The sequence below is a fragment of the Phocoena phocoena genome, chromosome 18 (assembly GCF_963924675.1).
Source record: "Phocoena phocoena chromosome 18, mPhoPho1.1, whole genome shotgun sequence".
Classification (NCBI taxonomy): Eukaryota; Metazoa; Chordata; class Mammalia; order Artiodactyla; family Phocoenidae; genus Phocoena; species Phocoena phocoena.
The window spans coordinates 21,209,465-21,230,178 of NC_089236.1; the positions used below are offsets into that span (position 1 = coordinate 21,209,465).

The window sequence follows — 20,714 nt, forward strand, 5'->3', positions numbered from 1 at the left end:
GGCCTGGAGTCCTGGGAAAAGGTCTGGTCGCTACCTTCAGACAATAAAGCAGCTGTCAAGTGGAAGAGGAGTGAGAGCTCCTCACTGAGGTCCCCCCAGGGCTGAAAAGGGCGGGCGGACGAAGGGGTGGGAGTCAAAGTGAAGAAGGCTCTGATCCAGTGCGAGGACCTCTGAACCATTCAGAGACTGAGCGAGCAGCCTCATCCGGGCTGTCTTACACTCACTTTTCAGTCTAGTCATCAAATCAGCTCTTTACAGAGGGAGTGCTCTGTTTGTCTGTTTGCTTTCGTTACTTGTGTCTTCCTCTTTATTTCAAGCAAGAATATTTCAGGGATCCTGGCCTCAGCCCCTCAGAATGACAAGTGGGATCGAAAGAAAACCTCACTATGGGGAACTCAGTCAGCCTCTCACTTACAGCACCACGTGGAAGGAGTCATGCAGGTAGAAATCTACAAGACTAGGGTGGATTTCTATGCTGACCTCTGGCGTAAAGTGTTACCCCACTTCACTAAATAAGCACATCCTCAGCAAGTACACTTGGCAAAACACTTAGCACATTCTTGTAAAAATCTACAAGACTAGGGTGGATTTCTATGCTGACCTCTGGCGTAAAGTGTTACCCCTCTTCACTAAATAAGCACATCCTCAGCAAGTACACTTGGCAAAGCACTTAGCACATTCTTAAAGCTTTTCTTCGCTCATCCACGTATGCATTCAGCAGGTATTACTGAGCGCCCATCACGTGCCAACCGCCACGCTGGCTGCGGGTGTGCAGTGGTGAACCGTGCCAACGTGGTACCAGCCGCCACCAAACAGCCTCCATCGAAGGTCCCACCCTCCACAGGGGCCAGAAAGATCAAGCCACGGCACGAGGAGGCCAAGTGGCAAGAGCAGACCTCTCAGGGTAGCTTTTTGTTTCCCTGCTTTGGACAGAGACCTGGCTCTATCTTCTGATAGAGACGGCAGAGAACTGTGGCTCTCCTACAAGAAAACAACAGGACACGTGTGCTGATAAGCCTGCCTGGGAATCAAGCAGGTTCCAGGTAGTGGTGCAGAGAGAAGCAGAAATGGAGAGAGCGCGGTCCCATGCAGAGAGGGCAGCCTGAACTCAGCATCACTGTTCCCACGTAGGGACGCCAGCTCAGGGTCCCCGAGACCTCCATTTCCAAGAGAAGACAGAACTCTTGATTTTTTGTGTGAATTCTGCCAATTCTAAATATTCACTCAAATTTTTAATTTTTTTAACAGAAGTTTTTTAAAATTATTATTTATTTTTGGCTTCACCGCACAACATGTGGGATCGAACCCGCGCCCCCTGCGGTGGAAGCGTGGAGTCTTAACCACTGGGCCGCCAGGGAAGTTCCCACTCTAATTTTTCTTTTTAATTATTTAACTTGACTAAAATACATCTGGCAGCCTGCTTTGACTGAGGCAGCCATTTTGTAAAGCTAGTCTAGGGGTGAATGAGCTATAATCGGCTGATTATAATCAGCTCTTAGAAAGTTGATGTTTCCTGTGTGACCACAGAAATTAACCTGCAATCTCTCAGAAACCAGGGTCAAAATGAGTTAGGATCTGAATCACAAGTCAAAACCTACACCTTTGCCTCAGACACTGGGTATCAGGTTGCCATTACCGTTTATTTCTGCCCGACAGCTTTTCTTATAAATTTCTAGGAGAATTAAAGGAACAGTGTCTAGAATGCAGTTTCTTTTCTGACCTTTGGAAAGAGAATGTAGCCGCCTGGAGCCTGTTTACAAGGCCCGATGAGAAAACAGACAGAAAGACTCAACCCTGAGTGACAGCATGCCATTGATAAACGCATTCTGGGCTGCCCAGGGGACCAGCTGGTTTTGATCTTTTATCTTGAGCAGCTAAAAACTATGAAAGGCAGGGGGTCTCTGATGTGCAAGCAGACCTCGGACGGAGTGGCTGGTGGCTGGGTGTGCGCCTTCACCGCTCCCAGGGCACGGCTGGACACACACCCCTGTCCCCGGGCTCTCCCCATCCCCGACCTCTTCCTCTGGCTTGAGCATCAGGAGCAAGCGGGGGCTCCACACGGACAGCTGTAGTAGGTAGTGTGTTTAGGTTTTAAATCAAAATAAGGTTGGAGAGGTTCCTTTAAAACAGATGAGGCCCCCAAAGACAGATATATAAGCCCCAAAGCTTTCCTGCAGCTCACGCTTTGCCGCAAAGGCAACGTCCTCCACGCTCATCTCATGTACGAGCTACGCTTCACCTCCTCCAAAAAGCACTCGAGGTAGCCTCTATGAAAGGACTTGTGGAAACCACAGAGCCGTCAAGTGATGGAGAAAGAGCAGGTCCACTGCAGGCCGAGCTCCCAGGCTCTATTTCCTAACTGTTGGTGAGCGGCCACAAGAACCCGCCTGCTCTGGAGTTACTTTAATCATACCGCCTTCCTGGTCACCACCCAACACAAGATGCTCAATAGGGGGCCCCTAGCTCTGTCTTTACTTTTACTGCCTTGTCATCCCTCTGCCAGGTCAGTTTTCCCTGCCCCGGCAGGTCTAGTTACTCCCCACGCTCCAAACCATCAAGCTACCCACCAGGCCCCTCCCCTTCTCTTCCCCGGATCTCGCAATCTTTTTTTTTTTTTAATTTATTTTTGGCTGCGTTGGGTCTTCGTTGCTGCATGTGGGCTTTTCTTTAGTTGTGTCAGGCGGGGACTACTCTCTGTTGCGGTGCGTGGGCTTCTCACTGCGGTGGCTTCTCTTGTTGTGGAGCACAGGCTCTAAGGACGCAGGCTTCGGCAGTTGCGGAGCACGGGCTCAGTAGTTGTGGCTTGCAGGCTCTAGAGCGCAGGCTCAGGAGTTGTGGCGCACGGGCTTAGTTGCTCCGCGGCATGTGGGATCTTCCCGGACCAGGGCTTGATCCCGTGTCCCCTGCATTGACAGGCGGGTTCTTAACCACTGCGCCACCAGGGAAGCCCTCAATTCTTTTCCAGATTTACATTTTGTGAAGCTGCCTGTCAGGAGCTGGGTTCTCTGCAAATAGACTCTAAGATGCAAACTGTTGAGAGGCAAACTGTTGAGACGTAAAATGTGTATTAGGGACAAACCCCTGAGAAAGGAAGGGCAAGGATGCAGGACAGGCCGAGGGAGACGGTGCCGCGGAGCAGGCTTGGTGAGCCCAGCCCGCCTGGAGGAGGCTCGTCGGTGACTACGACCTCTCAGAGGTGACCCGCCTGGATTTTTACACCCCCATCTTGCTTTGTCACCAGCTGTGGGTGCCCCAAGAAGGGCGTGGCTTCCAGAAGGCGGCTCCAGGCGGATGAGGCAGACCCTGAGGGCGCTGGGGCCCGGGACTGGGTGCTGACCACGCCCCGCCGCTTGGCAGCAAGCCGTTCTCGGAAAAGAGCTCTGGGCAGAGCACCTCTATGTTCACCACAGCGACCCAGGCTAATCCTATGGGAATCCGGGAATCCAAGGGCCCTAGCAACCCTGCGGGTGCACAAATACGGCCCATTATTGATACCGACCCGTGTTCTTGGACTCTTTAAATCAGTAGAAATTGATACGAGGCCAGACGAGAAATGCAGGCAAGACTTTACTGGGACGCGTGCTGCAGCGTCAGGAGCCAAAACAAGTAAGAGGGGCCCCTGCTCGCTCCCCGAGGCAGGCGTGAGCTGGTCCCTCGAACGGAGTGAGGTCGGGTGGGAGGAGTGGCTTACCTCGTCTGCCCGCCCCCTTGGTGGTGAGGCCTGTAGGGATCCTGTGCGGTTCCCTCCTTTTATTCCCGGCTCCTCAGCAGTGGCAGCTGGGTTTTGACCTTTTCGTAGCTTTGCTGTTCATAATTTGCCCCAACTGCACATGCGTGCAATTATTTTTAGTCCCTTATAGTTTCTTCATATTCTGTTGCTTGAGGAGACGTTTGTCCAGGTGTAAGCACTGCAGTAAAGGGTCCCAGGTCTCAGGTCCCAGGCTGTCTCATTATGAATGTCTTTGACCTCACACCCGTCATCTCAGGCATCAGGGTGCACATATGCTAGAGAGTGATCCTCATGACCTCACCTGGCTGGTTCCCTAGAACAGAGCTTCCCAATCAGAGATCTGGGAAAAGGAAGGCCAGGAGATTTACCTCTTAAGCCCTCAGAGCAAACAGGACGATTCTGGGCCAGTTATCTGCAGTTTATCCCATTGTGCAGAATAACTTATCATTTTTAAAGCTTTGGGATGCCCTGCTCTAGAGCCATCGATTCTTGGTCCTTCATTCAGTCACTGATCGTTTACTCTGGGTGTCTTTATGATGCACCAGGCACTGAGCCAACCATGGGAGAGAGAGCGGGGAACAGGCCACGTAAGGTCACTGTCATTGAGACACGTAGATATAGTGGAAAAGAAATATTGAACAAGTAAACATGGCAACAGAACCATAACTAGAAACAGGGTAAGTGCTCTAGGAGAGAATAACAGAGTGGGAGAACAGAGAAGGAACAATAAGACAGGAAGTCAGAGAGACTGGCAGGTGCCACATCTCCAGGGCCCTGGGAGCCCTGGAGTGGGGTTCACATTTTATTCTCCGTGCCAGAGAAAGCCATCGGGGGATTATTAAGCAATGCATATCCTGATGTGATTTATATTTTCCCACGAACACTCCTCGTGGAGAACGGCTACAGGACAGCAGCAGTGGTGACGGGAAGGCCAGTTAAGAGCATGTAGCAATAATCCAGACTAGAGATGGTACAGTTCACTGCGGGTAGTCACAGTAGAGCAGAGAAGAGAGGAAGGATCTGAAATAGATTTGCAAACGAGAATCAATCCTTCCCGCCATCGAGAAGTTCACACTCTGTTGGAAAGACAGATGTGCAAACAAACTATGTAATATAGCAAAATCGTTACTTTAATGAAAATATAGAAGGTACAGATGGAGCATAGGGTGGAACATGGAAGACGCCCCGGGGGGAGGTAGGTGCTCACAGCTGTGCTAAATCTGGGGAGTAAAAATAGGTGTTTGCTGAGTGAACTAACACTTTGCCGAGGGGGTGGGTGGTGCTTCCAGCAGGGGGCGTGGCCAGGAGCACGTGCCTGGCAGACGTCCAACCACAGGGACCTTCACTGACCAAGGCCCCACAAGCTGTGTCTGTACCACCCTGCCTGGACCTCTTGCATTGTGCTTGCCACTCTGTGTACAGAAATCTGTTTGAATGTCTGTTTCTCTCCCCAGTCTGAAGCTCCTGGAAGACAGTCTATGTCCTGATCACTGTAGCAATAAATAGTTCTTGATGAGTAAGTCAAAGTCTTCTCTAATGACTGCACCACTAAACACCAATGGCTCCTTCACTTTCCAGCTCTCCTCACTGACTTCATGTTGTGCGGTCATTTCAAAGGCGCTGCCTTCAGATGTGGTCTCTCCAACCAGCTCCTGGAGGTGTAAAACCTCTGCCTTCTCTTTTTGTGCCTTTTCACAGGCCACCATGTACTGATATGCGTACTCAAAGGGCCATCCCAAGACCACGGAATGCAATGAGTGAACGACATGCAGTAGGTAATTCCTGACTAATGGGGTCTTATTCCTTTCTCGGTTACCAGGATGACGAAGTAGTGACTCCGCCTGCTGCAGAAGGCTTTCCTCTGCTAAATGCCTCCCAGCATGTCTGCTAGAAATCTCCAGCCATCGGGAGCATCACCTCCTCACCCTTCCACAAGTTTCCACCACTCCACGCAGACCTTGTCTTCACAGGAAGAAGGTACTGAAGGAGATGAGGAGAGTTCAGTGGAAGAATTTTTATTTCTTCAAGAGTTAGAGAGCCCGGAGGAAGACCAGTACCTGGAGGAGGAGGAAAATTATCTGAAAGGAAAGGAGTATCTGGATGAAAAGGAGTATCTGAAGGAGGAAAAGTATCTACAGAAGAAAGAGCTGCTGGAAGGAAAAATGTTTCTGTATGAAAAGTTTCTGGAAGAGGGTGAGTATCTGGGGCAAACATCCCATAGATGGTAGTTCTAGTTCATCACGATGTCGGGGAAAAAAGAACAGGCTTGAGATACAGCCAAAGCGCAAATGATCGACCCTACACACCGCGCTGGCATGCTCGTGAATCATTTCTGACCAAGTTCTACTCACAACTTCAAGAGCTGCGCCCCCCAAGCACTGAGCCTACGGAGCAGACAAGGAGACCTGATGAACGGGAAGCGCCTGTTCATAAAAAACAAAATAAGACAAACAGAAAACACCCCCTAACTTGTATCTTTTCTTTTTCCTTGTTGCACAAGTAATACATGTGCATGGTAGATGTTTGAGAAACCGTATATTCATATAAAGAAGAAAGCAAAGATCACTCCCATTCAGAGATGATAATCGCTTTTACACTTTGGTTATGTCCTCCCCAGACACTATATAGTGCTTGCAACCTGCCCTTTAAGGTATATTTATCTCTATATTTCTGTATTATAATTACATATAAATATTACATACTTATAGGAATATCATTTCATGCTTTCAATTTTCTACAAGTCATTTTAATGGCTGCATCACATTGTATATTTTCAAACCGTAACATTTTAATTGATTTCCTATTACTGATCATTTATTGCTTCTGATTTTTTGGTTACTCTTTAAAACAGCACTTTGATAAACACCCTTAGAGCTAAATTTTATTAATGGGCTCTAATTATTTCCTAGAATACATTTCCACAATCTGTTACTAAGTCAGCAGAGACTAGTATGCTTCCCAGGGTGCCCGTTCAGCCCCTGGAAGGCATCATCTTACCCTGCTGGAGGGTATTTAACTTTGCAGTGATTTCTCTCCTCCTAGAGCTGACATTTTTCCAATACTGTTTCTGCAACTGGCAACTTTTCCTTAAGCTGGGTTTTATTATTTGGCAGTGGTCTCCTTGTGCTGTCGCTCCAAGTGGCTGATATGCATTTATTCACAGGCCCACACAGTGTCCTCCCTCGACGTTATGACTGAATGGACATATCCAACCGGGAACGGAAAGTTAAAAATCCAGGTCATCTGCATCGTCTTAATGTTGACCTAGAAACAGAACTAAACTATTTTTTCTGGATCCCGTCCTGTTACCAACCGCAAGCATCTCAGGGAGCTTGAATTTTTAAATCCCAGTCTGATTGCACACTGCCTACATCCTGAAAGCTGGGTGGATTCGGCAGCCACACAGGTGTTGTGCCTTTACCTCCTCTGCATCAAATCAGATGTATCATCCTACATTCCTACTGCCCTCACAGAAGTTAGTACGTTGGAGAGCTCATTCCTCTGTTGCTGGGAAATTCTCTTTTCTGTGCGCCTCTACCACTGAGCTCCCTCTCAGAATCCTAATAACCCTGCTGTTCAAGGACCAAGTGTGATTCTAACACTGAAAACTAGCATTCAAGCCATTTCTTCTGCACAGTATGAATCAAGCATTCTTAACATGTCCCTGCTATGTGTCGGACCTTTGTAAATATATTACCCACTAGAATAGGGCAAATACAGTGCTGTCAAGTGAATGGAAATGTGTATAAAAGCAAAAGCTTTGAAAATAAATGCCCTGCTAGCAAAAATTGGAGAGGCACTGAAAAACCTGTAGGGGAATACTAAAACGCCTTTGAAGGCACATGGAAGCGTGTCTTAGTCTACGAAAACCCAGGGTGCCAAGCCAGACTGTACACAACAGATTAAGTTAAGAAGGGGTTTACAAGAGGATCTTAAATCTTCAAAAGAATTTATATCACAATTTCTTTATGTATAATTTCTCCCCAATACCTTTATGATGTAACTTTGTTTATCTCTTGTTTTGAACCTCAGAGCCTAACAAGAGCGCTTTCCTGACTCAGATCCTCAGTAAATGCAAACTGAATCAAATTCAGTTTCATTCATTTCACAAAGCCAGGCATATATATAGACACACACACACACACACACACACACACACACACACACACACCTTTTTTCTTGTTTTTGTTTTTTGTTGGTTTTTTTTTAATTTTTATTGGAGTAAAGTTGATTTACGACGTTGTGTTAGTTTCAAGTGTACCACAAAGTGAATCAGTCATACATACACATATGTCCACTCTTTTTTAGATTCTTTCCCCATATAGGCCATTACAGAGTATTGAGTGAGAGTTCCCTGTGCTATACAGTAGGTCCTTATTAATTATCTATTTTATATATAGTAGTGTGTATATGTCAATCCCAATCACCCATACTTATTTTTTAAAACAGCATTATGAATTAATCGGCGCCTATAAAATGACAAATGGGCTTCCATCTCGCATGCTGACGGATTAATTATTAGAGGTTAGTGGTGAAGCACTGCAATGAGAAGGATTTTGACACCTCGTTTGGGCTCAGCAGGAAAGTGTGCCACGATCCGCCAGTGATGTCTGTCACAGGGGCAGGAGAGGAGAAAGGAGCATACACGCTATTTACTTGTCTATTTGGTGGCAGACATGAACCTGTCACAGAGAACACTTCTTTTTCTTCCTCTCTCAAGACCTTGACTGCATAGGTTTGAACACCAGCTCTCTCCCACTTATTAGTTGCATGAGCTTGGGCAAGTCACTTAACCTCTCCGTGTCTTAGTTTTCTTAGCTGTAAATTAGGAATAACAGTAGGCCTACCTTATAGGATGTTTGTGAGGATGAAAGGGGTTTAATTACGTAAAGCATTTTGAGCTATGCCAGGCATATAGCATTTTAAGACTATGTAGGTGTTAGCTATTATTGTTATTATTATTATAATATTAGATTTTATTATTTCCTTACCATTGACTTGTGAAGGGTAAATTACATCCCCTGGCCACATTTTCCTCTTTTGTGAAATGGACAGAACAAAAACACAAGAGAAGATGCAATGAACTAGGGTGTGGGAGGAATCTAGGGCCCCCACCCAGCTACTCTGCAGCAACGTCAGAGTCTCCCATTGCCCTGGACCAATCAGGGTACGTCAGACTAACAACCCTCACCCCCTCTCTTCTTTAAAAGAAGGGATGATCTTCTCCATGATTTGTGAGAAAACCCAATAAAATTAGATGAGCAACTTGAATGTAAATGCAGCATCGACTGTCACTGAATAATCAATACCACATGTGACTGATCTCCCCCGATTGGAACTGGGAGGTTCCAGATCACCTCTGTGAAACATGGGTGTAAACCCTGTGATGTCAGAGTCAGAAGACCCAGCACAAGGGTGGATTGGAACTGGGAGGTTCCAGATCATCTCTGTGAAACATGGGTGTAAACCCTGTGGTGTCAGAGTCAGAAGACCCAGCACAAGGGTGGGCCTTTGACCTTGGGCATGTCAACTACCTGCTCCAAGTCTCCCTTTCCCCACGTGAAAAAATTCCTTGTGATTGTGGCAATTAAATGAAAGAACATTCTGGAAATGCTGTGAAAGCTCTCCCACCCCATACAACTGTCAGCTGTAAAAATGTTTTTCTGATCTCACAAGGTGCAGGAAGGAAGAAGTACGATCTACATTTCTGTCATGCTGTCACAGAACAGGAAACCACCCCACAATGAGGCCTCTTTTGTTTATTTTGAACCCAAGACCTTCCTAAAGATGCATTCTGCTCTGTGGCAAATAAGGCCGTAGAGGTGTCACAGTATATTCATTTTGATTCGTAATGTTCTTACCTAATGGTATTTTGATGCATATACTCGGCTGGATTTGATTTTCTTTCCCCTTGCTAGCTCCTCTTTGGTGGCTCTGAATGCTATTTGGCCGAAATGCTATAATTTGGTCGCCATTTCCAGTTGAGAGGTGGTGCCCCAAGGACCATTTCCAAAGGGGGAACCTAGCAATTCTGTGTATTTAATAAGAAAGGTTTGAGATACACCGATAAGGCAGAGATGGGAGAGCCAGACAACCTGTCCAGCAGGAAGTTCACAGATAGTGGCAGAGCTTCCCCATCAGGGTGCCATGAGTCGGCCACTACTGGGGGGAGATGCTGAGCCCCAAGACCAGTCGCCCCAGGCTCCACTCTGCTCCTGTACAAACAGTATCACTTTCTGTGTGTGTCTTGCCCTGAAGGTGGGGAGCACAGTCCAGTGGCATAGGGTGTACAGTGTGTATTTCGCAATCTGTTTCCTTCAATTTTCCAGCCACTCTTTACCCCCTGCCCCCTTCACAGATGCGGATCCTGGAGTTTGAGAGAGGGTATGTGACTTCTCCAAGGTCATGGAAAATAATTAGAGGGGCCAAGACAGCCTCCCAAGCCTTCTCTTCTTTCTCTTCTAGTCACTTCTCTTTCTTTTCTCCTTTCTTCCCTCCTTTCACCCTTTGTTTCTGCTTTTTAATAAATTACATGCATGTTTTAATTTGAGAAGAGTAACATAAAAAGAAGCAAAATCTACTTTTGTTCATTTTTTTAGTGGAAAATTTGAAAAGTAGAAAAATAACGCCCAACCTACCAACATCCAGATATAAGTAAAGCTGATTCACATTTTATCATTTTTACTCTGCTCCTCCCACCCTCATTTTTTGTGTGTTTGGTGGTTGTGGTCCTTGTTTTGTCCTGTTTTTACCACTTTAAATATGCTGTATATAAAAGAAGTCTGTATTTTACTTTTGTAACTTAGTATTGTGACTTCCATATTTGCCCGTATTGCTTAATTTTTGTAGACGTCATTTTAATAGCCAAGTGATATTCCTCGATAATAGTCTGTCTCATGGGTAAACTATGGATAAGTGTTGAACATTCAAGTTTCAAGTTCAAATTTTCTGACCATCATCTCTTTACTACTTCCACTGTGCCATTCTCTAGAATCTATACTCTATTTTATCCCAATTGTACCTGAAATTCTTGATGTCATATCATTCAAAGCCAACGGTCAGGTGATTAAATGACACAAATAGAGTCTTTACAAGCAACTCATGCAGCTCAATATCAAAAAAACAAACAACCCAATCCAAAAATGGGCAGAAGACCTAAATAGACATTTCTCCAAAGAAGACATACAGATTGCCAACAAACACAGGAAAAATAATTTTTAAAACATTTATATCCTCTGAACCTCAGCCACCTCTCCTGTATAGATAGATGTCCTTCATCCTGTGACAGAGGGAGGCCTCTGTAATAACTCAAAAGATTAACAAAGCAAACCTAAATGTCCCAAATCCATGATTTCACGAAAATTACCTTCTCGAGTTCTCTCTAATTTTATCAAATTTCAACCTCATAATTTCTAAAGGAAACCATTAAGAGAGACAATGCTAACGAAAAGCAAAAATAGAAAAATTCTGTAAATCAGGGCCTCTCCACCCCAATCCCAGCATCACATACTTAACAACAGATTTTTTAATAGAAAGATTCTTTTTTTTTTTTCAACATTGTCTTTCTGTTCTTTTTTCCAACAGAATTCAAGGCTCGTTCATCGCAAACCCTGCCTAGTCTTAAAGCAAGGTAAAAGTTTTTGATTTTTTTTTTCTGATAAGTCAGGTGGAAGTTCATGCTTAGGGATGATGCTTCAGGAGCCTTTGCAGTCCCGAAGGTGGAAAGTGGGGGTGAGAGTGGGGTGGGCCGCAGGGAGCAGGACCCCCGAGGAAGGCACAGTTCAGGCGGGGGTCTCCTAGAAGTCACACACAAAGGACCTCCCGATACAGCTCCCCTCTGCTGTTCAGCCACTCACAAGCTGAGGGACGAGTCCCAGGATCAGGGTCCTGGGCGCCCAGAACTACGGAGAGGAAAGGGCAGGGGACAGCTGAGTCTGGAAGGAAGGCTGAGCTGGGGAGAAATGGCCAAGGGCCCCGGGCAGTGGTCGCAGTGAAGAGACAAGTGAACACCCACAAGGCAGTTGCCGTCTTCCTTTTGCTCAGGCATATTCCAAGCTCTAAGTAATCGCGCAGTGAGTGTTCATGAAACTCCCACCACGGGACTCAGCCCACGCTAGACGGTCACTGACACAGCTGTGGACAGAAGTCTCTGTGTGCTCAGCTCTGTGGAAACCCATGTGGGGCAGGGGGCACAAGACCTCTGATTCACAGTCCTCGTCCCCTACATCTGCCCCAAAGGATGACTGGGGGAAGGCAGTCATTGGCCTCCACCGGTGAAGTGGGTTGACACTAGCTACAAAGAAAGCCCAAGGCCAGCTGGGTTACGCTGAGAAGCAGGAACGAAACCCCAGCTCTTCTGCGCAGGAAAGACACAGGCTACGATCTGAGGGTACAGTACTCTGCACGGGGCTCCCCTCCACCTGGTGAGGCCAGCTCCCCACTCCCGCCCTCTACCGGCCCCTCCGTTCCACGCTTCACGCTTCCAGAGGCTCAGCACCGTGTATCTGCCAGGTCCAGCCCTACTAAGGCAACCCCTAGGAGGGAGTGCTTTCCCGAGGCCCCTGCACCTCAGCTACTGACACTCACAGAGGAGCAAGCAACGTGGTACTGACGGGGCCTGATGGTGAAGTGACCCTCTGGAAGGCTGTGATGGAGAACAGGGACCCTGGAGCCAGGGACCCACACCTGCCTGGGTGTGAATCGCAGCTGCTCCACCCAGTCAGCTGTGTGCCACAGGGCAGCCACCTAATCTTCTGCCTCAGTTTTCCCACCTGTAAAATGGGGACAGGAAGAGTTTCCGACTCCCGGGGCTGTGGTGAGGATTAAAGGTACTAACTGACAGGGCGCACGTGGAGCAGAGGTTAGCACACGGGGCACGGGCGGTGAGGGCTGTGGATCGCTGTTATCCTTCATTCTGCTCCCACGAGCCACCACGTGGAAAACTTAGCACATGCTGAACAAGGAGCTTGATTCCTGGTCAGCTTTATTCCAAACACAAGCACCCGTCCAATCTTTTATTCCTATCGCAGCTGAGTTTGTTTCCTGTTCTTTCCCGGGGCCCTGCCGGGAGCCTGGGGCCTGACCTGGGTCTGTCCCTGAGCAATTCGGCTCGCCTCCCCCGAGTCCAGGTCTGGGCCTGGGGGTGCTCAGAGAGGCCCTGGATTTTCCTCACACAAGGGTGCTGAGAGACCAAACCCTCTACAAACCTCTTTGGGCAAGAAGGGTCCCACTCGTGTTTCTTTGCTAAGGCAGGGGGGATGAGAAGGGAGCAGATTCAGGTCAGGTGTTTCATGGGTCCCTTGTAAACGGGAAGGCCCCCTCTTCCACATGCGTCCCCGAGGTCCCCAGGCGCATGCCAGGTCCCTTCCCCGCTCTGAAGCGGCTGCAGGAGCAGGCCTGGGATCTCGGGACAGGGGCTCCTGCTTGCAACATCTCCGCATTGCCGATGGGGCAGGGAGGTGGTGTTTGGCCACGCAGGCTGGAGCCCCAGTCCTGCTTTCCGGGTGCTGAGGCCACAGCAGAGCTCTGGCAGGCACCCCAGAAGCCCTGCAACGTCCCAGCCTGGGGCAGGCGTGGCAAGGAGAGTGCTGGGCAAGTGTACATGAGCATGGAAATGACCAGAGCGGCCCTCCATGACCTTAAGTATAATCCCTGTGTTTGTCGACAGCTTTGATTTGTCAAAGTCCATCCATGGGGACCTGCATTATCTCCTTGGGTCCCCGTGGGCACCTGGTGAGTGAGGTAGGACAGGCATTATCCCAGCAGAAGGATAAGGAAACAGAGCCCCGGGGGGTCTCCTGATGTGGCCTTGAGGCCTGGAGCAGGGCAAGGATTGACACTTGCCTAAAAAGCTCACCTTTCTCCACTGGTTCTTGAGCCCTGTGGTCACCTGACCTAAGACCAGAGCATCTTGCCACTTGCCCCCGGGGCCCCTTGCTAGTGGTGCATCCTGAGAACACAGCTGCTCTGCCCCGGCCCACAGGCTGGCACGGACCCTCCCCCGGGTCCCCTAGAACTGGCACAGATCTGCCTGGCACTCCCAGCAATGCTGAAGGGAGAACAGCTTTCTGGCTAGAGCAAGCTACCTCCTCTTCTCTTCCTCAACTCTTCGCCCCCAGCCTCAGACTGCGGCCCCTCTGCCCCCCACCCCTGATCCCTGCATCAGGGAACCCGACAGGGAACAGGCCCGTCTCATGAAGGGCCACTGAACTTCTCATTTTCCCTCTACGAACAATGACAGCCAACACTGCCCACTCTCGTTTTGTCCTCACCTGTGCGGACCTGGGGGAGGGGGTACAATTACCGAAAAGGTGCGGAAACCGAGGCACAGAGAAGTTAGGTGGCTCACCCAAGGTTACTCCACTCTAGCGCAAACGCCAACACTTCAGCTCGGACCGCCTGACACCAAAGTCTAGGTTCTTTCTGCCGCCACAGTCTCTGCCCCCTGACAGGCCGGGCATCTCCCCTCAGGCCTGTCTCTGCCAGTTGGGCCAGTTTCCACGAGATGGCTTCAGGGCCAAAAGCCCCTCTCATCCCTCTGAATCACAGGTTCTTGTCCCAGTTAAAAGGCAGAGATTCCTGAGGAAGGACACGATGTAGGTCGGGGTGCTGGGTCACCCCTTTTGATCCTGAGCTCCCGGGTAGCAGGGCCTGCGCCTCACACCCAGCGCCCTGTCATCAGGCCCCGCGGAAACCTTTCTCAAAGATGGTGGTGTGTGCAGTGGGCAGACTAGCGGGGACAGACGTCGGTGCTTGGTTTGAAGCGGCTGCTGATTTTTTCCGCTCTGCCTGAGGTAGCTCTGAGGCGAGAAGGACGACTGGAATGAGCAGGGTGGTGAGCCAGCAGGGACACAGAATGTTCTGGAAGGTTAGACTGTCCGGCACGGAGGTCTGGCCCGTTGATTGGCCTTTGAAGGCACCCCCAGAGCCTGTCACTCTAAGTGAAGCTACGCTTGGCACCCAGAATGGCACACAGGCCTATTTTCCACGGTCCACAAGGTGGTCCCTTCCAACCGGTGACAGCCACCACCAACGACAGGCTGAAGTCCGCGGGGACCGGGAAGCAACCGCCGCCACCACAACCTCCCCGCAGGCCACAGCTCTGGGTTCCTAACCCGGCCCCTGTCTGGAGGTGGACCGACCCCTTGCTCCCCTCTGCTGCTGGCGTCCCTCGGGTGACCACCTTCTTTGCTGTCCCTCCTCCCACCCCCTGAACCTGCCAGCAGCAGGCTTCTCCTCGGTGACACGATGCCGTCTACATCCTTGGTGAAGCACGACGGAGAGTTCCTGGACTTGCAGGACAAGAGCACGCAGACGGAGTGGAGCTGTGAAAGCCAGCAGGGTAAGGGACCCCACAGCCGGCATCCACCTCGCGGCCGGGCTCCTGGGGGCTTGGGGAGATGTGGCCTTGCGGGCGTTCCGCGGATGTGGAATACGGAGGCTGGAGTGGTCGCCATCGGGCTGATGATGCATGATGCTTCCTGTGCCGCCCTAACCCTGGGACCCCCTTCCTCATCCCAGACGCCCCTCAGAGGAAGAGCCTCTGCAAAGTGCTAAGACAAACACCTCTGCGATCTTCCCCTCGTCCCTTCATTAGTTTTCCTGTTCTTTTTTTTTTTTTTTTTGCGGTGCGCGGGCCTCTCACCATTGTGGCCTCTCCCGTTGCGGAGCACAGGCTCCGGACGCGCAGGCTCAGCGGCCATGGCTCATGGGCCCAGCCGCTCCACGGCACGTGGGATCTTCCCGGACCGGGGCACGAACCCGCGTCCCCTGCATGGGCAGGCGGACTCTCAACCACTGCGCCACCAGGGAAGCCCAGTTTTCTTGTTCTTGTTCTACATGAACACAGGCCCTATTTCCCTCGGGGACACAGGCCATTTCCTTCCCAGATTACAGGCTGATTCCCTGCGGAGAGAGGCCATCTCCGAACAATCACATGGTGAAGGGACTGGGACCCACCCCAGACTCTCCATCTCAGCGTGCAGTCAAAGCCAGCCCTGATTCAGAACGAGCCAAGACCATCCACAGGGGGAACTTCTGTGGCCACAACTAGGAGACACTCAAGAGACAGCTGGGCACTGAGGATCTTAATCCTCTGCCCAATGAAGCCCAAAGGTTCCTCGCCCTAGGACCCTGGGGGTGCAACACTGAATGGCATTTCTCGCCATTAGCAATAATTTAAACCCAGCCTTAGTGAGACTGATCCATCACAGATTCACACATGCGTTTCGCATCTGTAGTCGTGGCAGCGGTAAATTAGATTCCCGACCAGCACCTCACTCCCCTGCCCCCATCCGTGCCTGCTAAATTTTGTAGCTCAAATGTAGTTAAATGAAATTAAGAGTCAGAAACTCTATGAGGGAGAATGGCGCGGCAGAGGCAGGCCCACACAAGCCAGGAGTTCCATGGTGCCGGCTGCCAGCACGTGACGAGGAGCCTTTTACAGGCTAAATCGGTTCACGTGGGATTTTTCTTAGTGTGTGTGCTCCGACGGAGCCCTGAAAACAGGAACCATTTCAGAGTCAGTAAGTATGACAGCTGGAAAAAATCTGAGCGTTCATCTAAATATTCATAAGCAGGATTCTCGAAGTCATTTACTGGGTAGTCACCTGAAAAGTGCCAATGCTAAGCTTGAAAGGATGTGGGAGAGGAGAAAGAGATAGGAGAAGCCTGGGGTGTGGAAAGGGAGTCACCAGAGCCTGTTCATACCACTATGCGCCCACCTCCAGAGAGAGACCCTCCGGAAATCACCGCTTCATTTGCCGTGTTCATTCACGATCCTTTTGGTCCCCAAGCTTCATTTACAGAGCCAGTCACGTCTGGATCTAATTTAGGTTTTAAGCGCTCTGCCTATTTGGTCTGTAGGGGCATGTTTCGTAGCTAAGTCTTTTCCAGGACTGAGTTCCTTAAAGCCGACATGTATTTAGTGTTTAGCGAAAGTCTAGCCACCCACAGCAATACCTACTGATCAGATCCTGTGATGTTGGTGGCCTGGACCAAAGGTGTGGACACTGTTGCAGCAACTAAAGCCAGGGTCAATGTCATACCCCAGGCTCCTGCAGAGACATGAGGGGATGGTGGCTACAGCAGAGATTGGAACACAAGGAGAAGTAAGCAACTCCCTAGAATTCGTGAAGGTTTTTCTCTTCCCTTCTGCCTATGGTTTACAATCAATCTTTTGGAGAGTGTTCATAATAATTGGGCAGAATTTGCTGGCAACACGTAACTGATTGTGTCTGGACAGTGGAATGGGGCAAAGAGGCTCATTAAGAGACTCCTCTGGAAGAGTGAACCGCTGAAAGAGGAGGTAACCGGGGCACGGGTGCAAGGGGAATCCAGGAAGCATGGAGCCCCAGGAAGGAGCTCAAAATCGAGGTAAGAGGGCCCCTGCCACGAAGAAAAGCCAGTCCTTTTGCAGGTGGAGGACAGAACACTAAGGGTTCCCGAGCACGGTGGATGCAAAAGAGAATCTGCTTCTAGCCCAGGGCAGAAGCCACCCATCCACTTGTTGGAGAAACACAGTCAATCAAGGCAAAAGCAATTCAAAGTGCTGACTGAGGGCCCCCAGGAGTGAGCGGAAGTGAGAGTGTTAGCAGTGTTACTCCTCTGGGTCCAGGACTGTGCATCCCCAGCCCCCGCTGCCTGTAAAGAAGCAGATTCCCAGGCTTTCTCATCAACATCCCTGCCTCATCCTTAACAAGATCCCAGAGGATTCCAGGCACAGGAATGGTGGAGAACCAGAGAACCTCTAGGGTAGAACAGATTTCATGGGTGCTAGTTTCCTATTTCTAAAGCATTTTTTATTACGGGACTATTCAACTCCAGTGCGCCAGAAACAGCATTTTACATGGACTCTACAAACAGCACTTTGAACCAAATATGGAGGTGTAACACCCAGATAAATAAATCCCTGAAACCTATTACTACAGAGAGTGGCAGGTCTGACATGGAAGGAAGGCTAAAGGCACCGGGAATGTCTCGTGGCTCGTGGGAGGAAGCAGGTGGAAGGCCAGAAAGACTATTTAGGGCCTCAGGTGTCCACCCAGCCAGGCACAGAGCAGGGTCATGAACAAAGTACACCAGAAATTCTAACACAGAGCATTATAACCCTGCTTGTAGAAATCCTCAAGACTTGGCGTCCTGCACACAGTTAAGCGCCTATAAATATTTGTTACATACTTGCGAAACTGCTGCTGAATTCTCATCAGGCTCAAGATCAGCTATGGTGATGAGAAGGTAGATGATGAAGAGACAGTCTTGGTTAGAAAGGAGCTGTGGGGCTTCCCTGGTGGCGCAGTGGTTGAGAGTCCACCTGCCGATGCAGGGGACGCGGGTTCGTGACCTGGTCCGGGAGGATCCCACATGCCGCGGAGCAGCTGGGCCCGTGAGCCATGGCCGCTGAGCCTGTGCGTCCGGAGCCTGTGCCCCACAACGGGAAAGGCCACAACAGTGAGAGGCCCGCATACCGCAAAAAAAAAAAAAAAAAAAAAGTGCAAAGTAGTGTTTGCACAGAGCTCCTTTCAGTGGACTCGGATTTTGAAAGATCACATGCAGAGGTTAAAAAAGATATGATTGTTACCTACGATAAAAGTAGGAAAATGTCTCGAACTTTGAGAAAAGTGTCAGGAGAGCTGAAGCCCAGGGTAAACGTATTCTTACCCAAAAGTAATAATGATAATACTGCAGACAGCAACAAAAGAAGGGGGGTCCTTTTCAAATATGATTCGGGCAAAAAGTAGATCAAGGCACACAGAGCCACTGTTTAGCGCCTGCTGAGGAACGATTCAAAGAAAATCATGTTCTTCCATCGCTATTGAATTCTGACTTCTCTGTGAAAGAAGATGATCTTCAGATTGAAAAGGGTACAGCAAAGTTAGGCAAGAAATAGCAGACACCGGGAGGGCTTCCCTGGTGGCGCAGTGGTTGAGAATCCGCCTGCTAATGCAGGGGACACGGGTTCGAGCCCTGGTCTGGGAGGATCCCACATGCCGCGGAGCAACTGGGCCCGTGAGCCACAAGTACTGAGCCTGCACGTCTGGAGCCTGGGCTCCGCAACAAGAGAGGCCGCGACAGTGAGAGGCCCGCGCACCATGATGAAGAGTGGCCCCCACTCGCCGCAACTAGAGAAAGCCCTCGCACAGAAACGAAGACACAACACAGCAAAAATAAATTAATTAATAAACTCCTACCCCCAACATCAAAAAAAAAAAAATAGCAAAAGATTGGTGAGAAGATCAGAAAAGAATGGTAACTGCTGTGTCCTGACCGAGATAGTTTACCCCAGAATATCTACAGAGAGAGAAGAGTTTAATCATGTTTATGGTTTTTGAAGAACTGGGGAAATGAGTCTGTGACCAATCTGGGGCAAATAACTGAGAGCAAAATGACCACAAGGAACCAGCATAGGATCAATAAGAACAGATCAAGTAATACTGGCTTTTAGGTCACTTTTTGACAAGGTTATTAGATCAGGGAACTGTGGAATTCGGAGGCCCGAATTCCAAAACACATTTCTTTTTCAAAGCCTTCCTCATGTTCCTATGGATGACATAGACAAATACCAGGTAGATGCTAGTGCAAGACAATGGCATGATCGCTATTGAATAACCATCCAGAGATACTGTTTAAGGATCAGAGTCAACCCAATTTCCAGTCAGGAGCCACAGGGCTCTGTCCAGTCTGTATCCACAGACTCGGATACAGATGTAGGAGGAATATTTATATCCGTACATGAGTGGCAGCTGTTGGGTGATGCCAATAATGTGATCAGATTCTAAAAGTTCTTGACAGGGAGAAACACTGGATGGGGACTGGCTAGATAAAACAGAATGGTAATTTAGATTAGACCCTGCTCTTAGGCCCACAAAAACAGGATGGAGAAGGACAAGGGGGGAATGCCCTGTCTGTTGTAGATGATTTACTCAACCACAGGCTCAGTAAGTGAATGGTATGACTGGTGTGACTGCCAGAATAGTTAATATAACCAAGAACAATTAAAAGGTTATGTAGAGGGAGACGGGTCCTGCTCTAGCCTGCACTGCAGAAGCAACCCTGGGGCCGCTGTTCACTTTGGGGGATCCCACACTCTATGAGGGTTAGAGGCAGACTGGCCGGGGCTCAAGGAGAGGGTGCTGTTAGGCCAACCTGGAGAGCACACCGTACAAAGAACTGCTGAAGCAAATGAGGGCGTTAAGTCTGGAAGACACGTGACTCTGAGACAGGATAACTGCCTTCAAACACCTGATGATCTGACACACAAAACCAAGACCTGACCTCTCCATCTGCACGGAAGGGCTAGAACAGGGCCAGCTTGAGGAAAATTAGTTAAGAAATAGACGTGATTCCCAACAGTCGGAGCCATTTATGGTAGGATGCGCGTCCTTAGAAGATGGAGGGCTCCCTGGCTGTGGAGGGCTCGGGCTCAGCTGATGCACTGGCAGCACTGATCCTGCCCAGGGAGGCTTCTCATCACAGACCGAGCTCAAATCCTGCCGCTCCCATGAGAGGGGAGGGGGCAGCTCGCCTCTGCTTCCTTGCCATTAGGAATGGAGTGTGCGTGCGTGCGTGTGTGCGTGCGTGTGTGCGCGTGGGCACCCACGCATGTGTTTGGGAGTAGGGAGAAGGACAGGTAGGGGTGAGGGAGCAAAAAGGAGCAGGGATCACAAAATTCTAGAAAATATAAAACATGGGTAACCAAGAACTTCACAAAAGTTCTCAACAACCACAGTAGCCTCTCGTAGCATAACCCAGTGTATCTGTACTCGCCAGCCCCCATGCTTCCCCGCCAGCCCCCATTACGCACCTTTCCGGGAGCTCTTGACAACAGAGCACCAGAGATGCCCACTTCCTACAGCGATAGGCAGACGCCATTATGAGTCTACACGGCCTTGAAGCCACTTGGCTCTACGGTTCCTGCAGCTCTTCCTCCTACAGAAAGAGGAATATCCCTAAAGTCTCCCCTCAATCCCAGCCATCCTCCCTGTCC

General features: G+C 49.5%; 1 protein-coding gene across 1 annotated transcript in view; it reads left to right on the forward strand.

The window, feature by feature from the left end:
• Positions 1-5,610: 5,610 nt before the first annotated feature.
• The window catches only part of ERICH6B (glutamate rich 6B), a 42,403-nt gene continuing 27,299 nt past the window's right edge, over positions 5,611-20,714 (forward strand). Inside the window, exon 1 of the mRNA XM_065895924.1 lies at positions 5,611-5,923. Coding sequence (XP_065751996.1) covers positions 5,611-5,923 — 313 coding nt within the window. The remainder of the gene's footprint in view (positions 5,924-20,714) is intronic.